Source organism: Colletotrichum siamense (assembly GCF_013390195.1).
Source record: "Colletotrichum siamense strain Cg363 chromosome Unknown KSG_Cg363_contig03, whole genome shotgun sequence".
Classification (NCBI taxonomy): domain Eukaryota; kingdom Fungi; phylum Ascomycota; class Sordariomycetes; order Glomerellales; family Glomerellaceae; genus Colletotrichum; species Colletotrichum siamense.
The window spans coordinates 5098524-5120217 of NW_023501016.1; the positions used below are offsets into that span (position 1 = coordinate 5098524).

Genomic DNA, 21694 nt, shown 5'->3' on the forward strand with positions numbered 1-21694 from the left:
TGTGTGTTTGTTAGTATGAATTTGTTGTCGAACGTGCGATTGCGAGGTCGAGGGGAGCGGGCATGGCTCGCTTCTATGAGCCTGGGACGAAGAGTGCGTCGGTGAATATGGCCATATCGCGGATCATGGGCGGTGTTTGTAGACGGTTCTCATAATCGAGGAAGCCGAAATGACCAGGCCTTTCTTTCCCTTGCTTTCGAGCTCTGTTGTCCGGCGCACTTGGTCTGAGACGATCCGCGGCTGCGTAGGAGGCAGGTTGTCGCACACACAAGGTGGGATCTGGTTCCTTCGGGAGTAGCTGTCGTTCGTTCGGGTAGTCGCAGGGTGTTTCCGACTGGCAGCCGTGTTGCTGGTGTGGCTTCGATGGAAAAAGGAACGGGGTCGCGGCGCGGTGTCCGGGGGATGCAAGGGCGCGCAAGGTTAAGTAGGGTTGGTTGTTGCTGCTGAAGAATAAGAAATGGTGGGATGGATAAGGGTATTGCAGTAGGGACGGACAAGAGAGGCAGGCAACGTCGGATTGGTGAGGTAAAGAAAGAATGAGGGACTGGTGAGGTGAGATTCGTATGTAGATGGGATGGGATGGGTAGGTAGGATAGGGTCGGTAGGTTATGAAAGAAGGAGTGAATGAAGTCGGGCAAGACGGATGTTTCGCGCCTGGGCGGGTGAAGGAGAGCAAGCTAATGCACCCGCGACACGGCCTGGGATGGGGGGTTAAAGGGAAGAGGGAGATGTGAAGCAGGTGAAAGGGGACCAGAAAGAGGGTTTCGTGTTCCAGACAGAAAGAGGAGATTTATTAATTGGTATGGATTAATGGAAATGGAATATTGGGTGCTGGCGCATGTAAGGTGCGTTAGCTGGATGGGGACCAGGGACGTGGACGGACGCTGCATCCAAGAAGATGGATGGGTGGATGGGTGGATGGGTGGATGCCCGGTCCAAGAAGGAGGATGGATGGGGACGTGGTGGACGGGGGTTGGAATGGGCTGCGAGAGTGCAAGTCAGGTACCCGAGGCAGGGAATGGCCTTACCCAGCAGAACGCACCTAGCAAGTGTCCCAGATCAGTGTGTGATGTGGTGTGGGCGACGCCTGGATTTGATCGGTTCGTGTGGAGATGCCCTCTGAATTGACAGGCCTCCCAGCCCCCGTCATGCAAGCGCTTGCGCCAGTCCGTCCCCGTTTTGCAGGCGTGGAAGAAGGCCACTGGCCGCAGCTGTTCTGCAGTGATCCTCACTTGCCAGCGAAACCAACAATGGAAGGCTAAGAATACCACCGCGACGGCGACTATCGAATCCGGGCCAAGGCAATTACGTGAGGCGAGAAAAGAGGCGAGGCGAGGCGAGGCGAGGTGCAGCGCAAGGCAATTCTGCAGCAGCAAAAGAGTCGGTCTGCCCTCAGTGCCCTGATGCCCTGATGCCGGCTGCAGCGCATTCTGCATTCTGCATGGCCACTTATTACTTGGTTAATGCAGACGGTGACCGCATTTCGACGTCCTTTCCGTCCTCATCGCCCGCCCGCCCGCTGGGAATGTGATTATGTGATGGGTTGTCCCTGTCTAAGCTTGATGCAGTCCGTCTGCCAGCCTCCTCCCACAGCCTAGACCAACAAGAGGCCAATGTCTGGGATCCCTAGACAGCTGTCTTGGGATTCCGGTCTTCTTAATTCAGTCAATCCCGCGCGCACACTGAGGTCGACGCATTGCGGTCGATGCTCATCCTCCGTCGCCCTCTTTCTTGACGCGCTTCCCCTGACCGCGTTCTCTCCACTGCACCAGGAAGAAGAGATGAGATGGCATGCACGACATTCGACGCTCGGATGTTGACACTGATGCTGTCGGGTGGTCTTTTGACCTGCCAGACATGCGTGTTTGGCACCGTGACATGGGCCAACGCTACCGGCGACCTTCACAGGCAAATAAGACGTCAAACCAAACATGGAGCTCTGATAGCTGTCAGGTAGCTTTGCAGCTAAGGCCGGTAGCTCAGCTCGTGGCTGCATGAGCTGGCGCAGAGAGACGACAACGCCAAAGGTCAGGGCAGTCAGAGACTCAGAGTCAGAGTGTGACGCCAACCAGAGACCAGACAGAAAAGAAAAAATAAACGATCAGCCACTGCGAACAAACCTAGCCCAACGCGCGCCAGCACCAGCCAATCCTCGCCCGCTTCCATCGCTTCCGGCGATCCTCATCCCCCCACTGCGGCGACCTTAGCTGCCCTGCTATTGCTCGCCCAGCAAAAGAGCTCAGAGCTCCCATGTCATTGGCCGTGCCGTGCAGCTCAACCCGGAAGCCCTTCAAAACATTTGCAGCCCATCCCAGCAGCCTTGGAGCTTGCCCTGCCCGTCCCGTCCTGTCTGAGCTCTGTGTGACGGACGACCGACGACGAACGCATCGCCGCGTGCTTGACCTGCTGCTGAGTCGGACAATCACACACCATCGGACAAAGAACGGCGTCCGCGTTTGGCTCTCCGTCTCGTTCGTCGGTTCTACTCATTTCCCTATGAAATATGTCCCCCCGCTGTTATTAAACATTCCTCGTCGCCTGCCGTTGGCTGGCCCGGAAACGCGCTCGGGACCATCTCGCCTGAGAGCTCCCTTGTCCCACTACCACAGATTCGGTTACCTCAACCCTGCTGCTTTTTAGATTGGAACACGAGGGGCCGCCCAGGGCCCTCTCGGCAAGCTCCAGTCTCGGCTTCTAAAAACGACTGCTGTCTTGTCATGGGTTTGACACCCATCCCATCATCCATCGTGGGGACGAGAGCTTGTCTCTTCCTTTCTCACTGCGTATCGTCACTACAGTTACAGGCCATGTCCCGGAGGTGCCACCGTCTCACCATCAAGATCCGAAAGCTCCTCTTGCGCCACTCGCCTCGTGGGGGGAATCTCGAAATATCTCATTTTTGTGAGAATGAATTATGGAGTTGTTTAACTTATGTTGGATATCGCGTGCTGAATCTAGATCTATCCACGATGCTTATGCACGATATGCAACCTACACAAACAGATCTACAGCTTAGACGGCAGGAACCTCCACTTTCCCTTGCCCGGGTACACGAACCCAAGCTCTCCCAGGGTGGTTGCTGTTCCTCCTCGCTTTTCAAACTCTTGCTTTGCATAGTAGTAGATGCTGCGCTCCCAGAATTGTTCGTCTTCCCAATGCGGCGGCTCTTTGCCCAGGTTTATCGACTCTATCGCCCAGTCGTGCAGCGAGTTCAGAAAACGACCGTCGTCGCCATCGTCAACGAGGACGTGGAGGTTCTTGTCCCCACGTTTCTCAAACAGCGCAAGTTCCCAGGCCACCTGATCTTCGACCGCCGGCATGCTCAGGTTATTTGACCAGACCGCCCCCAGCACAGCGGCTTGTGTTTCTGTCAGTGGCCACGGAACCGTCTTGACCAGCAGGCCCGCAAATGCCAGGGTCGGATGGTCGATGAGGAAGAGGTGTTGGTAGAGACCTCTGACACCCTTGCCGGTTGACAAAAGATGCGGCTTCAGGATCTCAGGTAGGAAAGGAAAGCTGAAGAAAAACCCAGTGCAGTAGATGACCGTGGAAATGTCTTCCTCTACTGTCCCGTCTTCGAAACGGACCGCCTTCTTCTCCGGTAGATATTCTGCTATCGCGGGCACTTCGACCACACCGATATGGTCCACCTTGTCTGGTGGGGTGGAATGGTGTACTGACAAAAAGACCTTGTCGGCGAGCGGGCTGATTTGGCGGGCGATGTCGAGACCCGAGGGTCCGTTGCCGACTACGATGACCCGCTGGCCCGCAAACTGCTCCGGCACGCGGTAATTCTTGGAGTGCAGGATGGCTCGGGGGTGAGCCTCATGATAGGCCTTAATGCCCTTCACGTCCGGGATGTAGGGTACATCGTAGTGTCCGTTGGCTATGACCACGGCGTCGTACGTGTTGCTGAAAGTCCGGCCGGTGACGGTGCATGCTGCTTCCAGGTCCCACTTATCCCGGCCGTTCTCCTGCCGGAGGTCGAGTGCCTTGACCTGGTGAGAGAACCTGATGAGATGGCGGACGTCCTCGGCGTACTTTACAAGGTACTGGTAGATGGCCTGCCTGGAAGGGAAGATCCATGCATCGTCCGGGAACGGCGTGTCCTTGTACAGCATCGTCGTCTTGACGGTGTTGGCATGGAGCGTCCCGTACATGGGCGTGGGGAACACGGGCGGCTCATCGGGATTGGGCCGGATCGGAGGGTCCTGGGGGCAAAACGGATCCGTCTGGGGGACGTGGAGAGACGTCGTCGGATGCTCGCTGTAGTTCCAGACGCCGCCGACCTCGGCCTGCTGCTCAAAGACGACAATAGACTCAAAGCTTCCTTGCGCCTCGAGGTACCGGGCGGCAGCCAGGCCGGTGGGCCCGGCGCCGATGATGGCGATCTTCTTGACGTCGAACGGAACGGCGCCCATATTTGACGGGTTTGCAAGGGGGCGCAGACCTTGCCTGTCTTAGAATAAAGCACGGATAATGGCCAGCGGCGTGTTTAAAAGCAACGCGACAACATGTCATGCCCCACGAGGTCGGAGTGCGTTATATCGGCGGAGAATCACACAATCGGCTGGAATCGGACAGAGTGGTGGACCCCGGCGGATACGGAGATGCCCCTCGCTTGATATCGCATCCGGGTTCGCGAAATACGCCTCTGCTTGTTGCAATTGGATGCTTTGACGTGTAGACACATTGCATGTATTCGTTCTTGCAAAACATGCCTATTCTGGCCCGGAAGAACGCTTCAGAAGTCGGATGTCAGCCATTGACAAGGTCTATCCAAGAGAGTCACATGACTTGCAGGGGGCTCGGAAGCCAGCCCGGCGCCGCCGCTTGCGCTCCTGTTATCGATAAGAAACTCCCTGTTTTGCCCGGCAAGTTCGCGACACCGCCTTCCCCTTCCGCCACGTGCCCCCTGGTGGATCCTGACGCAGCGTTGGTGCAGGTGCAGCTCCTCCAGCCGGGAGCTTCCCTTGTTGCTTTCTTCTACAGATGCTCACGAAGTGATGCTGCACCACGAGGTCGACCTCAGTAACCAACTTCACCCACCTTCTTTCTGGCCTCGATAAATTACAGATTCTTTTCGCAATCATTTCTTGTTGATGAATTCGTCTTCATTACTTCTTGTCTTGTTTTGACCCGCGCGTCACCCCGCGTCGCATATCTCGGTTTGACGAGCCTCATGACGCGATGTCTGAGGATCAGCTACCCTCGCAGCTCCAAGCTGCCGAGGGCACTCCCATCGCGCAATTGAGCCCCGAAATTCAGGATACCAAATCGCGCGTCGTCCGTGGCGTTGTGACAATCACCTGGCCGTACAGCATTATCAACAAAACAGTCGCTTTCCTCCTCGCCGAACCCGACTTCCGATTGCGCCGCGCCAAGGGACAGGTGCGCGTCGAATTCAGTGGATCAAGCGCAAAGTCCGTACAGGATGCTGGATTGGGTAGCGGCGATGAGGTGACGCTCAGCTTGGACGGTGTTGAGTTGGTTGTGGATGATTCCAAAACGCGCGTACCCGGTACAAGCCTAGGATGGCAGTTGAAATTCAAAGAGCGGCTTCTGCTCCAGGTACACAGCGACGATATCGCACAGGTTTTTGCATTAATCTAACAATTACCAGGCGAAAATCAGCGACTCGGAAGAAGTCAAGCTCATCGACATCGATCATCCTGTCGCCCCCGAGCCAGCCGCCGAGCCCGAACCCGAACCTGATTCTGAACAGTTGCCCGCGTCGGTCCTCGATTCGTTCAAAGAGCCCGCCAAGAGCCCAGAACCTCTTATTGCAACGCCCGTGCGGAGTGTTTCTGCGAAGCGATCGGCCGACCAGAGCCTAGGCTTGGACGAGTATGCTTCGCCCGCATTCCTGAAGCGCGCGAGGATGTCGTACGGATCCCTGTTTGCAGACAGCCAGGACATATTCGAAGAAGATATCTCAGCGAAGGCTCGGGCAAAGAAACGGACCAAGACGGGTAGATACAGCGGAGTCTGGAGATATGCAAGTCAGTCTCCCAGCCCTGAGCCGGAAGCCCGCGAAAACGACAGGGACGAGGAGGATGACGATGACATACCAATGGCGGACGAACAACCAGCAGCAGCCACGCCAACAGCCACGCCAACAGCCACGCCCTCCCGACCGAAGATGGTTGATGGAGCTTGTCAAACCATGGAGCTGGACGCAAGTCCTCCAAGAGACGTCCAAGTCGCCGCAGAGGCTCGGCATGACCCTTCACAGTTTTGGCAGACACCTTCAAAGTCAACTATGATTGATTCAGGCGTACAGTCAGATCTGAATCTGGGTATGCCATCGGATTTGCATGACAGCTTTGTGCAGACTGCACCGATACCGATGTTTACTTCGGCCCACGAGCACTACCCGCAGGCTTTTGATCAGCCACCTCTCGGTCCAGTGTTTAGCCACGAGATCCATCCGTCAGGCATGGAGCCGCAGTACCATGCCGATGAACCATTTCACGAGCACTCGGACTCCTATCCGGAAGCAGGACTTGAGCACGGCGTTGAAACTCATGGCCAATATCCCACGTCGTTCCTCGAGCCGCACCATTTCGATCCACACCTCGCTGCCACTACTCAGCCTGCTTCAGAGACGATGCCAGCTTATGAGGAGCATCATACGCCACAGGGACATCCGGCTGAGCCTGAGCATCACACCGAGTTTATCGATGGGATTACCGAACCGCAACAGGTGCCTTGGGGTATGACGTCGATGCAGCGCTCCAGATCGCCGACGAGGCCAGTGGACGGACCCACAGCAGGCTTCAGATCGGTCAATGCCGAGGCGAAGGCCGAAATTTCTACAGAAGGCCAAGCTGGAACACAAGCCATCCCCAGCGATAGCTGGCGTGAGGACCACGAGCGCCAGACCGCCGAGCATCACGAAGATCCGGAAGGCAAGCAGGTCGCCCTTAGAGTCGAAGAAGATCAGGTGTCGGAGAACCACGACGGACCTGAGGAAGAGGTGGGCTCCAAGACGTATGCTGAGAGGCACTGGGAGACGATCGAACAGAAGGCAGAGGAAAAAGCAGCCACTGCATTGGAGGACCCTCAAGAAAGCAGTGAGGGCAGCGACAGTGGCAGTGGTGACAGCGATGCCGAAGCTGAAAACGAAGAGGACGACGCCGGCGGGGACTACGACATTACCAACTACCGCAATCTCAGCAACAATCAAGACGATGACGATGGGTCAGATCTTGAGTCTGATTATGGCCGAGAAGAAGAGGAAGAGATTTACGACAGCGATGTTCAGGCCAACGAAGACGATGAGGTGGATGAAGACGCCGAAGACGCTGAAAACCTCGGAGAGTACGACGAGTACGAAGAGGAGGAAGATTATGAGGAAGAGGAGGATGAGGAGAATCAACCTCCTCCTGCCTCAAGGGCCGCCCCCCAAGTGATCAGCTTGTTGTCAGACTCAGAAGATGATGACGATGAGCCTCCACCTGCGGCTCCAGCAGCACAACCACAACAAGTACCACAATATGATGGATCATCCGACGACGAGGACGCGCCGGAGGACGAAGAGGAGAGCGACAAGGAAAATCTTCGTCAGAATCACCAAATTTCATCACCCGTGATATCCGACGAAGAGAGTGAAGGGGAGGACGAATCAGACCAAGAGCCGAATGTCGGTACTCCAACACCCAGACCTCGCGAATCCAGAGGCGCACCTGAAACTTCGTCAGAAGTCAATACGTCTTCACCTCAAGCTGCCGTTAGCGACTCTGCAGACATAACGACGGCCACCGTCGGCGACGACTTCGAGACAATGAGCCCTATTAAAATACCGCATATAGCAGAACATGCTAAGCATAGTAGCCCTCGACCGGTCTCCCGAGACGATTCCGAGATGCTGGAGGCGGAGCTCGAGCACGAGTTAGAGGAGGAAATTGCGGCCGAAGAAGCGCGCCACGATCAAGAGACAACGGATGAGCCAGCGGTCAAGACAGTTGCAGCCGACGAGACCCGAAGCGAAGAAACATCGGATCCCGCAGCCGTGAGCGAACCTACGAACATCGAAGTTACTAAAGTCCAGGTGGAAACCACTGTTCAGACGGAAGAGGTCAGAGATGCACCCGAAGAAACGGGTGCTGCTGAGGTAGATCTGGAACCTGCCGACAGGGGTGCTGCTGAAGCGATGGACATTAACATGGCGGACGCAGACGAAAAGCCTGTCGACGAGGTCGCTAGAGGAGGACCTGAAGAGTCCGAGATGGACGTCGCAGAGGCCGATGAGTCTCTGCTAGACGAGGAGATGGACCAAGAGCAGCTCATCCAAAGTCAGCTCGAGGACGAGACCATGGCAGAAATCCACTCGCAGACGATCATCACACTAGAAGCCGAAGCAACTGAGCTCGACGAGACCTCGCGAATTGACGATGAGATGGACGAAGACGCTTCACCCAGAGGCTCGCCAGAGCTGCAGGTGAAGGAGAAACTGCAGGTCGAGGTCTCCACCGAGATTCTTGTCTCTGCGTCGCCAAAAGATCAAGAATCACGCCAGCATCAGTCCGAAGATGCAATGGACGTAGACGAGGCCCAAACCGGACAAGCTGAGATGGCCTCTCCGCCTCCAACTCAGGCTCAATCGCAACCTGAGGAGGTTGTATCGGCCGAGACGCAAGATCCTCGAGCAAGTGAAGATCACGATGAGGATAATGATGTCTCGCTGGTTCAACTGCCAACACCCAGAGAAACGCAGGTGACGGAGTCATTTGTCTCCCAATCAGTGGTCGATACTCAGGACACGGAAGAACTTGTCGCCGACAGACCTTCCCCAGATTCCACCAGCAAGAGGCGGGTAGAAGAGGAGACTCTAACGGCGACTGTGGAAAATCCGGAGAACCCTGGCGACGCAGCTTCACCTATCAACGAAGACGCATCTCAAATCCGAGACTCCTCGGCGCAACCGTCGGAAGCGCATTCATCTCTTATCGCCGAGGATCTCGCGGAGGAGAGCAACACCGCCCAGCCAAATCCGAGGCGAGGGCGCGGACACCGAAGAAACAAGTCAGATAACAAGGATCTTGATCCTAGCGTCAAGCTGGCCCGTGCATCAATCGCATCGCGACGTTCGACGCGCCTATCAGATCGCACGACCCCTGACAGCACTCGTGTTACCTCCCGAGCCAGGTCGCATAGTCTCGCTCTCAGAAGTGACTCGCCAGACGATGAAGACGACGAAGGCGTGCAGCTCGCCAGGGCCGCGATCAAGTCACCATCGCGAGCAGCAGCGAAAGAGAAAGAGGCACCCGCAACCCCGGCAGGTGACGCCTCCACCACCACCACCGCCTCGTTGAAGTCGCAGCTTACAAAGTCGCTACAAGACGTGCCCGACTGCATATCACTAAAGGTGCTCCGCAACCACCCGGGTAGGGCGGTGGACGTGCTGGCGATTGCGACGACAGAGCCTCCCGAGGCTAAGCGGGCCAAGGGTGGACCGCGAGGCATCATGCTGGCGTTCAACATCACGGATCACTCCGTCGCGCCCACGCAGACGGTGCCTGTGCACATCTTCCGCCCGCACAGGGCGGCGCTGCCCGTCGTACACCCGGGCGACGCGGTCCTCCTCCGGCACTTTAGCATCACGTCGATGACGGGCCGGGGGTTTGGGCTCCGGGCCAACGACGGCTCGAGCTGGGCGGTGTTTGAGCGCGACAGTCAGGATGACCTACCGCAGATCCGCGGGCCGCCGGTGGAGCTCTCGAAGCAGGAGACGTCGCATGCGGCTCTGCTCAAGCAATGGTACAGCGGGTTGGATGCGAAGGCGTTGGCCAAGTTGGACAAGGCCAACGACGCGACTCCCGCGGCAGACACGGGGAAGGAGGACGGCAAGTGAGATGATTCAGAAGGGGGTGTGTGTTTACTCAAATGCGAGGAGGCCCCGTAAAGTTACCTACCTGTCTTGGTTGATATGGCATGAACGGAATGGAGAGATATCACGATAGTGTCAATACAAAAGTTGTTGAGCGTTGATTGGCTGGCTGGCTGTCATGGGCTATGCGGGCGGGTTTCATGCGAAGTTGTACACTACTACTACTACTACACTACGCAGTACACGGAAGACAGGCAACAAAAAAAAACTGGCGACCGTACAACGGTCGAGCTAGTGTGTCATCGGGAGCCAAGCAAAGACGATCGTGGAGAAATCCCCATGGAGAAAAGGGTTAGGCAGTGGCAAAGCGGGCGGGCAGCAATCACTGACGGCGGGGGGGAATAATAAAAAAGAGGCCACCCACAGAAAAAAACCCCTCCTCCTGCTCCCCGTCCATTTGGCGCGCGTTTGTGGTATGTATGTGTGTGTGTGGATATATGTGTGTGCGAGAGGATGTGTTCGCGTCCGCTACAGTCTTGGTCCGCCCGTCTAAAGGTTCACACGCCCCCCCTTGCAGAACAGAACGAGGGGAGCCACTGGAAATGCAGGCATTTTGTTGATTGTAAGCAGCGGGCGGAGACAGTCCGGCATCAAGCAGCGAGCGGGAAAGTCCCGTTATCTGGATGTTGCTGTTTTTTGACTTGTCAAACAATAGCTGCTGCTAGCTAAGGTAGCCCGCCCCCCCCTCCACCCCCGCTCTCGCTCGCTCTCCCCCTCCCCCTGACTGGCACAACGATTTGCCTTGGTTTGGCAATGGAAAAGGAGCCCCGTGGAGTTCGTGCCGGGGTGGATTGCAGCATGTCGTCGCACCGGTTTGTTGGTGGAGTCGAGCTGCACAGCTTTGGTTAGGTAACAAAAGAGGGAGGTGGGTTCTTTTTCGTTCTGGTCTAATCTACTCCATAGCAGTTTCGTTTGGTCTGAAAGGGACAGCGTCGGCGTGCTAGACACGGATAAAACTCGTGTGTACTTTGTACTGCTGCCGCTGAACTCGACTCTGCGGGCTGAAGGAGCTGCAAGCAAGGGCGAATTCGGACAGGAGAATCGGAGAAGGTCGGCGACCCCACCACGCGGCGGACGGCGCAGCGTGTGGGGTTCCCTCGCCTTCTCTTTTCGGAGCCGACTCCACATCGGCTGGCGTCGTCGCCATTGGACGGAAGGCTGCTTCGTTTCCCAATGGCGTCCTCCACTTGTGTGGGGGGTGGTCGGTCCCACGGGAAAGCGATGGAAAGCGGAGACCCCTGGTTTGCCCTCGTTTTATTTACAACCCAACGTCTTCGTGTGCGTGTGCGTGTGCCTGCGCGCCAGGGCAAGCTTCTACGGGCGCAGGTTTTCTTTAGCGAGCAATGGTGAGGAAGCCTGCGGAGCCCAGATCTTAGGCCCGGTTGGTCTCGTTCGCCATGATGACCGCTGGAGGCACACGGAACTTTACAGACGATGATCAGGGCAAGTGCCGTTCCAATTCTTCACGATGCCGAGTCTTGGAGTTTGTGTCGTCGCAAGGGCTGTGAAGTCATGGATTCGAGACTGACCGGCAATATTACCTATTTTAAGAGCGGTGAGTGAGGCTTAAAAGCAGGGCCGTAACTTCAGGCGGTGCGCCGTGGGCGGGCGACCGGTCGGGATGGACTGCCCGGCTGGGACGGAGGCGCTGTCTGGAACTCTATGGGATGGGAGAGCGGCATTCGTCATACCAAGGACAGGCGCAGGCACGGCATGTTGTATCGGAGCAAAGGGAGTGCGTTTCGTTGGGTGTGGGTTGGCCGGGGCTCGGCTTCTGGGTCCCAGACTTCCCAGCTGAACATGCGTATATTGGGACCTGCGACAAAGTGATTAATAGGGCCCGGCAGGGACACGACAACGCACAAGGCCGCCTGGTCACCAAGTCCTTGGAAGTTAGACTCCGTTGAAGTCTTGAGTCGTCAAGGGTGCAACACGATGCCGATCTTGTTCTGATTGTGACGGGTGGTTTGGGCCTCTTCTTTTTGGGTTTGATGTTGATGCGTTACATCTGTTGGTCCCTTTTTTGCCCTCAAGGTTTGGACGAAGTCAGGATATGGCTTATTGAGATGGGTGGGCCGGGATGGAGGGACGGGAATTGCACGGTTGTACGTACTAAGTACTTCTTCCGCCCGTCTGTTGTGGCTGCTGTTGACCCATCGATTGACATTTCCGTCCGCAGGCACACCTGCAGGTGCCGTTGAGTCGGCGCCAGGGTACTCTTCGGCCGGGAGAAGGTTTCGACTGTACGCAGGGGTCAGCCGCTGACCAAACAAGACTCTGCGCCCTCCGACGGTCTGGGCTGCTTTGGGTTTGATATTCGACCAGTGTTTCCCTTTCATCCAAACTGCGCTCGCTCTCGTTGTGTGCGGTGTGCGGTGTGCCAAAGGCCAAAGTGTGCGTATTGATGGGCCGCCTCGTCTTGTCGCATTGCCCTTGGGACCTGAAAACAGGATCGTGATCGTGTCCCGTGTGGATGTGTGGTGTCAAGGGCTGAAGGAAGCAAGGTGAGAAAGGAGCAGGGGTGATCCTCTGCCTAGTCCCGACTATTGCCGAATCCAGCTGGGCGAATGGAGATATCTCAAGGTGTGGAACGCGGCTTGATTGGCTGTTGGCAGGTGCAGGGGCTTCGATTTGATTGCGGGAGCGATTGAATCGGGAATTGTGCATGTTGTCCTTCGGACTAAAGGCCACGAGTGGCGGGCTCGTCGATTCGTCACCGGCCGGGCGAGACGACGACGAGACGAAACCCTGATGGATGGATTATGGGCGCCTGAGCAAGCGAAAGCGACGGCGACAGCGACACGGGCGTGCATCTATGTCGCCGTTCTGTGCTGTGCTGTGCTGTGCTGTGCTGTGCAGTTCTGCGTTGCGCGTTGTACGTTGAAGTGCAGGAGGTAAGAAGCCGATTCAAGACCGCGAGCCCACTGCTGCGATCGGCTTTAACGTGTGGTCGCATTGAAGTGGTGGTGACAATTTTACTTCACCAAGTATTATGTGACGGATCATGGATGAGTGATTCCTCTCATTGTGGATTCCCACAACCATGAGACACCAGCCCTGGCTGACATGACTGACCGACTGAATGATAATCCCATGTCCCCGACCTGACCCTGAATTGCAGGCTCAAAGGAGTCAAGGTGGAAAAACAAAAGACCTTAAACCGCCTTCGGACACGGTCCGTGGATGCACGGCGGACACGGTCCGGGATGGTCGCGACGTGCAAAGTAGCGGGTGACTAAGTGCAGTCGCAATTGACCCAATAGCACGGGTGCAGTTTGAGATGAGGTGTGAAAATTGCAGAGAGGCTCGTGATGCTTTAAAGTTGGGGGGCCACTGGGGGTGGAAAATGAGGGTTACGATAGGCTAAGGATTATGTAGCCAGTTGTGGTTGGATGCCCGCCCGCGCCTTGAGACCCGGACGGCGACGCCCACACCGGCCCCCGGGGCTGGCTTGACTCGAGAGCCCCTGACTCGCGAGGCTGGCACGCACTGGACCCGTCTTGGGTAGGTAACTAAAGGTTCTGCCGCTCTTCTGTTGCTGATGCAAGTCATGGTGAAGCCTGGAGCCTGCGCGGGACTGACTGCGCTGGGCTGGTGAGCAGTAAATTCTTTAGCACATCGTGTGATAATAACTCGTTAGTGGTGGATCGGACTGAAGGTGTGAAGACTGTGCCCTGGCGAGTGGTGAGTGGTGAGGTGGCCCAGCCTAGCCCAGCCTCTGGGGGTGTCAGCCAACGAGTTCGCTGCAAGGTGTCATTGGACGTCTCCGCAACGTGATGCGAGAGGATGGGGGGCAAGGGCCTTGGGTTTGGGTTCAAGTGGAGGCTGCGGAGGAGAGATTCGTGACTGGACGAGCCCGATGAATGGATGGTTGTTGAACCTGCTGGTTCGTTTCCAAAAAGCCAAGTCTTGTGTGTCTTTTCTTTTCCGGGCGCAAGGTACCTCGCTTGACACATGGCGACGATGGATACAATATCGCAGCATCCATCGAGTCCCGTCGTGGGTAGGAGACAGACGCGGATACGGACCACGGTACGCGCGGAGGGGCAGTAGCCGGGGGCCAGCCTCCAGGTCAAAGGTACGGTGAAGGGATTCGAGGTTTGCGGTGAAGAATTAGATTGGTCTGGTGTTCTGCTGGTGGCCTAGCCGCCAGTCCAGTCCGTGGAACAGATGTATTGCGACTTGCCGCCGGTCTGGAGAAATTCTAGGCTGGGTTGTTGGCGGCATGGGCAGGGCGCTAGCGTCGATGCGGCAAAGCGGTCTTGGGCCGCATCAGACGTGGTTGAAATGATGGTATCATGGAGAGACGAAGACGACAAGCAACAAAGAGGCCGCCCTCTAGGCTGGTGGTCCGGCGTCTGTTGTTCCAGACGGGAGGCACCATTGGTTGTCAACTTGATCAGATAGAGAAACAAGTGCGGTGGGCTCCCCGTCAAAGAGGAAGAGGGGCCGGGATGATCGAGGGGGGCAGGATCGGCCGGGGTGCACGCGTGCAGGTGCGGTGCAGACGGGCTGGCTGGGAAAATCAGGGAATGCCTCATGTGCCAGGCCACAAACCGCAAGCCCGCTGAGGTGTCGGTCCTGGGACTCTGGAGTCTTTATTGCGGCGTGGGAGGCCGAGGAGGGGCAACGGCAAGTGTTAAGTGCAACTTGGCAAGGGGCCTGCCGATTGTCATGATGAAACTTCATTGACTGTCGACTCCTCCTTTTCCAGGAAGGCGGGGAGAGATGTCTGCCTTCCATGACGGTGATGAGATTCGGCGGCCGGCAGTCACGGTGTGGCTTCCTTCCTAGGTTGAGTGACAGCCCATTACAGAGCACAACTGGCGTAAATGGCGGATGTCTTGCCTCCCATGTACGAAGAGCCCCTCCAGCCTCAGCTCCAGCTCCAACACCGGCACCCATGATGCCCTGATGCAATGAACCAAAGAAGCAGGCATCTCCACATTGGACGATGCAGACGCGGGCGCCCCTCATGTTCAACCCCTCACCCTTCCATCAGTCATCGAGACCCCAACCCAATGATCCAAGCTTGGCTGGCTGAAGGGGGCAGGGATGGTGGCAGTTGCATTACGACATGTTCACTTCACACAGGATATCCGTACTCGGCATGGGCTTCACATGCGACGACGCGACCGCTGCTGCCGTCACGATGTCTGGTGATGTGCACGTCGCGGAACCAGATGAGGTCAGACTGCGTCCTTAAAATGACAGAAACTTGGGAGAGTTCTGTGAGTGCGTGGTTTATAAAACGGAAGCCGCGGATTGGCCCGACCGCCCGGATGGATGGAAGTGTGGATGGGTGGACGGGATGGCCTCTGGACATATGGGATGGAACACACAAGATACGGATACAGATACAGTTGGGTGGCGGAGGAAGAGGCGCAAACACCAGGGCCAAGGCCTAAGGAAAAGCAAAAGCTGGCGCCCATGAGCTGACCTTGAAGAATGCGCATCATCCAGCAAAGCCTGGAATCCTGCGGCCAAGACGAAGGTGAATGTGAGTGTGTAACTGATGTACAGATATTGACAGACAAGGTACCTTATCTCGAGGCGACGCTTCTTGGCCAATCCGCGGACGGCCCAAGTCCAACAACAGCAAGATGCAGCCTGCGTCTCGTGGTCTCTGTGCTCGCTTCGGAGCAGTGCGAGGGTCAGCAGACGGGCACATGAGTTAATGTCCGTTTGGATGACAACGACAACTTTGACAGCTTCGAAGGGTCAGGGCGTGCAGCGGCGAATCGAAGTAGTCGAGGTAGCTGCGGCGGCATCGTAAACGGCCGCTAGGACACAGTCAGGTCGACAGTACGCAGTACTGCATGGTAATTAGGAAACAAACCGTGAGGGCGGGAAGGGCAAAATAAACAACAGTCGAGCTGCGGCGGCGGCGTCTGAGAAATCTGTAATTTGCTTTGCGGCATGCCTTGTCCGCATTCAATCACTCATTGCACATCGTGACCATATCCAACATACACGGCCTCCAAGTATGCGGCGCCTCTAGCACTTATCAAGGTACCTTTGAGCATGAGTACCACGTTGCCGCCCTACAAGTCGCGGTCGGCAGTACATTGAGACATAGTACCTCTGCTGAGGTAAACGATACCTAAGGTGACCACTCCACGTCGTCAGTGACCTTCCTTCAAGGCGGCATAGGGTCCCACTCGGCGTAGTCAGACACCTGTGACTGTCTTGGTCTTGACTGTCTGGGTTCTGACTTCTGGGTGCTGGGTGCTGTGTGCTGCTGTCCGTCTCATCCAGGATCCCTGCCGGCGCCCACGTCGTGTCCAGTCCCATACTTTACCTGACTAACCCATCCACATTTTCTCCATTCTTGCACCTCATTTACGTTAGCTTCGTTTCCCCATAATTCGGATACGTATCGATTCTGGGCCCCCCTGCACTGCCAATGAAAAGGCACTGAGTGTGACTTTCCATTCTGCATTATGTGTGTGTGTGTGTGTGTGTGTGTGTGTTATGTGTGTGTGCTTTCCAGGAAGTGTGAGGTGTGCCGTGTGTGGTTCTTTTCTTTGCTCCTGGTTCCGCAGTCGAGTGCCAGTCCTGGGTCTGCTTTAATTATTACCCTACCCTTACCTCAGTACTGCGGAAAGGTACCTTACCTTCCTTACCTTACCTTATGTATACTGGGTAGTGGTGGTGACGGGACAGATTCTTCACCTGTTTCCCTGGCCTTTCCGGGTGTAGCAAGGTGCAGCAGCCCATACTCACTGCGACAGGCGACAGGGAGTTTGCTGCCTCTCCTTCTTCCCTGGCCTCGCCTTCGTTTCCCGTCCCGCGCCCGCTCGGCCTAGCGTTCACTTCGCCGTGTCGTGGGCCCAGTCTTGTCAATGGATCGGAGTGTGAAAGGGCCAAAAAAGAGGAGGAGGGGGGAGGGGCCGGGGCCGGGGGGGCGTGCCTCGTGGGAATTCCAGACGAAAGAAAGAGAGTCCGTTCCTAGTGTCAAGCTCCGTCGTCTGCGCCTGAGTCCTGAGTCCTGGGTCCTGGCCCAGCATCTGTACCAAGTCCCCAAGTCCCGTCCATCTGCGCCTGGTTCTGTTTTTTGTTGCAAAAAGATTGATCCTATCTGATTCATATAATACCTCCTCCTTCCCTCCTCGCACCCTATAACCCCACATTCCCGCTTCTCCCCTTCCACTTGACCGTAGCTCCGGCTCTCCTTAACAATTCGAGGTTGAGGCAACATTAGTCTCCCCCATACCTGCAATCTACACTACACTACATTGCACCAACACAACACAACACTGCACTGCACTGCTCCGCCACTTGCAAGACAAGATCAAGAACATCACGAGACAACTTAAACGCCAGAGGCACACCCAGGGCCACTCATCCGCCTCAGCATTCCCCGCGGCTTCATTAGCACTGCACCTGCCAATCTCTAGTACCAACCTTGGAAACATTCAATGCTCATCCTAACGCGCCAACGTTCCACCTCGTTACTTTGCCGTTTGCGTTATTGTTCTTCCAGAAGAGCTTCTGCCGCCCCATCATCCAGACCGCTGCAGACGCAAACCTCGCCTTTGACGCCTGGATTCCGCATACACGACGAAGCTCTGACGTCTTCGAGTCACCTCCAATCCTATTAAACGACTCGGCCCAGCCGGACCACGCGACCTAAACAACCATCCAGGGCCCCATTTTTGACCTCCGTCGACCCGAACCGCCTGGAATTGAACTTCTTCAGGAAACCACCATCCGTCGCGATCACAGCCGCACAGTTTTGACGGCTTCCACACTCTAACTACAGAGCCAATTGGCATTGAAATTGTGAGCAGTCTCTAACAGGGGAGGCTGCCCGATTATCTCGACACGATGGCGATCGAAACGACGACAATCACCGCCCCCACGGCCGCTCCCGAGGCGACGCCCACCACCGAACCAGTTCCCGATCTGTCGGCCTTGACCGCGGCCGTCGACGATGAGCCGGCGCCCCCGACTGACGCGAAGAACGACGAGTCCAGCGCCGAAACGTCGTCAGAGCACGAGCAGGGCAAGAAGCGCTCCTCGTCCACCGCGGACCTCAAGGATGGAGCGCCGCCGGCCAAGATCACGAAGCGCAGGGCTGCCCGCGCCTGCGTGAGCTGCAGAGCGCGCAAGGTGCGCTGCGACGTTGTCGAGGGCGCGCCTTGTGGCAACTGCAGATGGGACAACGTCGAGTGCGTTGTCCAGGAGAGCCGTCGACGAAAGTGAGTTACAGCCTTTCCCCGACCTTCAGTCTGCTTCCTGCATCACCAATTTCCATTCTGTCATGGCATCCGACGAGTCCGGTCAGGGGCACCCCGCCAGCTTCGCATGAAGGCGCATTCGCATGTCGGGCCTCTACGGGGCGACGACCTCATCTGGGGGTGCTTGGCGCTTGTAAGCGGGTTGGGCGGGAAGATGCGGGACGTTATTTCCCCCTGGGGAAGCTGGCACTGGACTCTGGAGAAAGGAGACGGACGGGAAGCACAGCGAGGCAAATTCGAAGGACCCCTGCTAACTGATGGCGTGTTGTAGGAAGAATCTCTTGACTGCCAGCACGGCGGGGCACCATGTTGTGGGAGCCGAGGCTCAATTGCGCTCCAAGGGCGCGAACCCAATCAACATCCACAGCAGCGCGGAATTGCGCCGACCCAGCAATGCCTCGGTGGTTTCGGTCAACGGATCAATTGCAGCGAATCCCGTTGCTGCTGCCGCCGCCGGTGTGAGCATGGGTGCGACACCCGGCATTGGCGCCGGGGCTGGAGTTGGAGTTGGAGTTGGAGCTGGAGCTGGACTTGGAGGAGCTGGCATAGGACCAGGCGTGCTTGGGGGTCTGTCGGTAACCGGCGGCTCTTCTGACGGACTCGAGGGCCATGTTCCTCACATGATCTGTAAGTCGACTCTTTTGCGCCTTGTCTGTTTCTGCCTCCTGTCACTTTGTTCTTTTCCGTCCTGGAACATTCTTAGCGTGCTATTCCCTCCTAGCTGCTATGCTTTGCACCGCCGCCGCATGACCCCCAACCCCTGTCAATTTCCGTCTTCCATGTTCGTGTTTGTGCTTTTTTTGGTCGCTCAGACCTTTACCAATTTTTTTTCTCTGTGCCTCGTGCGGTTCCTGGTTTTGCCCATCGCTCCCAGATCCGGGGCTCGGACTGGGGGAGGGGACGACGGAATGGGGGGCCAGTCCAGTGTGGAGGGGCGGCCTTGGACTTTTTTTACCCCGTGACCTGGGCCTCCACGTCAGGACTTTCTCCGCCTTTCCCCCCGTCTCGTCTCCCCCGTCTCTTCTCCCACCCTCCTCCAGTCATGTCTTGTTTCGTTCCATCTACACCCCCCTCCCCCAGCGTCACCCGCCGCCGTCTCCGGCTCCGTCCCTCCACGCTTTAGCCTCTTACATGTAATCCACATTCACATGCCAGTCGCACTTTTCCATCCCACCTCAATCCTGGCAATCATCATCATCATCATATCAAATCTTACCAATGCGGTCAAGACCAAAGCTGACCACGGGACCTTGTGTGAAATCTAGATCAACGATCGGGCTACCGTAATGACAGCGCAGCTTTGCTCACCAAGCTGCAGTCCGCTGCCGCCGTGGCGTCAGCAGACTCCAACTCTCGCCGTTTGCTGTCCAACCTGCTTGCCCAGGCCTCTCTCTTTGGAGGCATCAGCAGTGGTGGTGGTGCCGCTGTTGCTGGTGGCGATGGCAGGACGAGTCAATTCCTCGCATCTCTCGAGGAGCCTGACCTCCACGCTCAGCTTCCGGCCTTCGTGAAACCACTTCCCGCCAAGATCGCCCAAGAGGATGTCACCTACCTCCACGCCAAGGGGGCCTTGACTCTGCCTGCCCTTCCGTTGCAGAACGCCCTGCTGCAGGCCTATGTCGAATACGTTCATCCGTACATGCCTCTGCTGGAGCTGTACGATTTCCTCGCCACCATCAACGCTCACGATGGCCTGAATGGTCAGATCAGTCTGTTCTTGTACCAAGCTGTCATGTTTGCCGCCACTGCCTTTGTCGACATGAAGGTTCTCCGTGAAGCTGGCTACCCAACCAGGAAGGCCGCAAGGAAGGCCTTCTTTCAAAAGACGAGGGTGAGTGGACCCCTTCTCTGAACCTCCGTTCCTTTGACACCGCGCTAGCGGGACAGGGGTCCCACGCTTTCACAATCTTCACATGCTAAACGTTGTCTTGTTGCAGCTCCTCTACGACTTCGACTACGAGTCGGATCGCCTCGTCCTCGTCCAGGCTCTTCTCTTGATGACGTACTGGTACGAGACTCCTGACGACCAAAAGGACACATGGCACTGGATGGGTGTTGCAATTTCGCTGGCCCACACCATTGGCCTCCACCGCGATCCGGCTGCTACCAGCATGCCGCCTCGCAAGCAGAAACTGTGGAAGCGCATCTGGTGGTCTTGTTTCATGCGGGACCGCCTCATTGCTCTGGGCATGCGCCGACCCACTCGCATCAAGGACGAAGACTTCGACGTGCCGATGCTTCAGGAGGCTGACTTCGAGCTCGAGGTTCTGCCTGAGGACAACACGGTCATTCCCACCGAGTGCACCCTGCTTCGCGATGTAGCCATGCAGAAGGAGCTTGCCGCTCTCTGCATTTCCAAGGCCCAGCTTTGCATCTGCATAAGCCACATGCTCAAGGCTCAGTACTCTGTTCTGATCAGGGACAAGATGCGCCCAGAGAACACTGTCAACAGCACCATGATGCTGTTCCCCAACAAGAAGTTGGACAATGTGGAGAGTGTGACATCGGTCGACTTGGAGCTCATGGCCTGGGCGGAAACTCTCCCCCCTATCTGCCAGTACAGGCCCCTGACTCCGTTGGACGTCAAGAACGGCCGCTCGACCGTTGCCGTTCAGCGCACACTTCTTCACATGGTCTACTTCACCACCATCTCAGCTCTGCACCGTCCGCAGTTCTTGCCCTCTTCTCCGGTTCACGCCCCGACGACTTCTCGTCAAGTGCAAGAAATGTCTCGGTTGCGTGTCCGAGATGCAGCGATGCATGTCACGCGCATGGCGGCTGAGCTTCACCAGTTGCGCCTCGAGAAGTATCTGCCCACCACCGGTGTGACGGTCATTTTGCCAGCCATGATTATCCATCTTCTGGAAATGAAGAACCCTGTGTCCCAATCCAGGGATCGCGCCACTCGTGGCTTCCGTCAGTGCATGCGTGTAATGGAGAAGTTGCGCGAGATCTACGCCGCCGCCGACTACGCCACGGGCTTTCTCGATGCTGCCCTGCGCAAGGCTGCTATTGACATAAACCTTCAGCAGCCAACCGCAGCCATGACGGCGCAGAACCTCAAGCTTGCCGATCCCACCTTCGGAGCGCAGACTCCCCCGCCTGACAACCTGCCCTACATGACTTCTGGCGAGACCATGTTCGCTGCGAAGCCTAACCCGCAGCGTGACTTCCTCCCCCAGACCATCAATGCGGCCGCCCTGGACTTGTCGGCCACTAGCCCGCCGCATACCGAGAATGAATCTGCCATGGGCGGCTTGACCCCAAGCGCCAGTGGAAGCTCCGAGGAGCCTGGCCCACTTGACCTGGAATTCCTCCAAAATCAGGAGGAAATTGACTGGAACGCCGTCACCGGCACTGAGTTTGATGTCGATCAGTGGCTTCAGTTCCCGCCCGAGGGCGTGAACAACTCTGACGAAGGCTTCATGGCCAACGTCTTTGGCGAGGACAGCATGAACGATGCTATGAACTGGGCCGCGACTGGCGTCGACACAACGACGAAAGAAGGCGATGGTGCTGCTGAAATTGCCACCCTCGCCTAAGTTGATATTCTGATTTG

At 56.8% G+C, this 21694-nt stretch overlaps 3 protein-coding genes across 3 annotated transcripts; 2 read left to right on the forward strand and 1 right to left on the reverse strand.

The window, feature by feature from the left end:
* Nucleotides 1–3005: 3005 nt before the first annotated feature.
* fmo1-4 (Thiol-specific monooxygenase) lies at nucleotides 3006–4421 on the reverse strand (the record flags this gene model as incomplete). The annotated part of the gene is made up of 1 exon (XM_036637178.1): nucleotides 3006–4421. The coding sequence occupies one exon, from the start codon at nucleotides 4419–4421 to the stop codon at nucleotides 3006–3008; it is 1416 nt and encodes a 471-aa protein (XP_036498920.1).
* A 769-nt stretch (nucleotides 4422–5190) lies between these two features.
* CGCS363_v005330 (uncharacterized protein) lies at nucleotides 5191–9856 on the forward strand (the record flags this gene model as incomplete). The annotated part of the gene is made up of 2 exons (XM_036637179.1): nucleotides 5191–5571; nucleotides 5624–9856. 2 exons carry the CDS (start codon nucleotides 5191–5193, stop codon nucleotides 9854–9856), a joined length of 4614 nt encoding a protein of 1537 aa, XP_036497099.1.
* Nucleotides 9857–17722: 7866 nt separating this feature from the next.
* CGCS363_v005331 (Cutinase transcription factor 1 beta) lies at nucleotides 17723–21677 on the forward strand (the record flags this gene model as incomplete). The annotated part of the gene is made up of 4 exons (XM_036637180.1): nucleotides 17723–18096; nucleotides 18407–18762; nucleotides 19401–19966; nucleotides 20073–21677. The coding sequence occupies 4 exons, from the start codon at nucleotides 17723–17725 to the stop codon at nucleotides 21675–21677; spliced, it is 2901 nt and encodes a 966-aa protein (XP_036497098.1).
* Nucleotides 21678–21694: the final 17 nt, after the last annotated feature.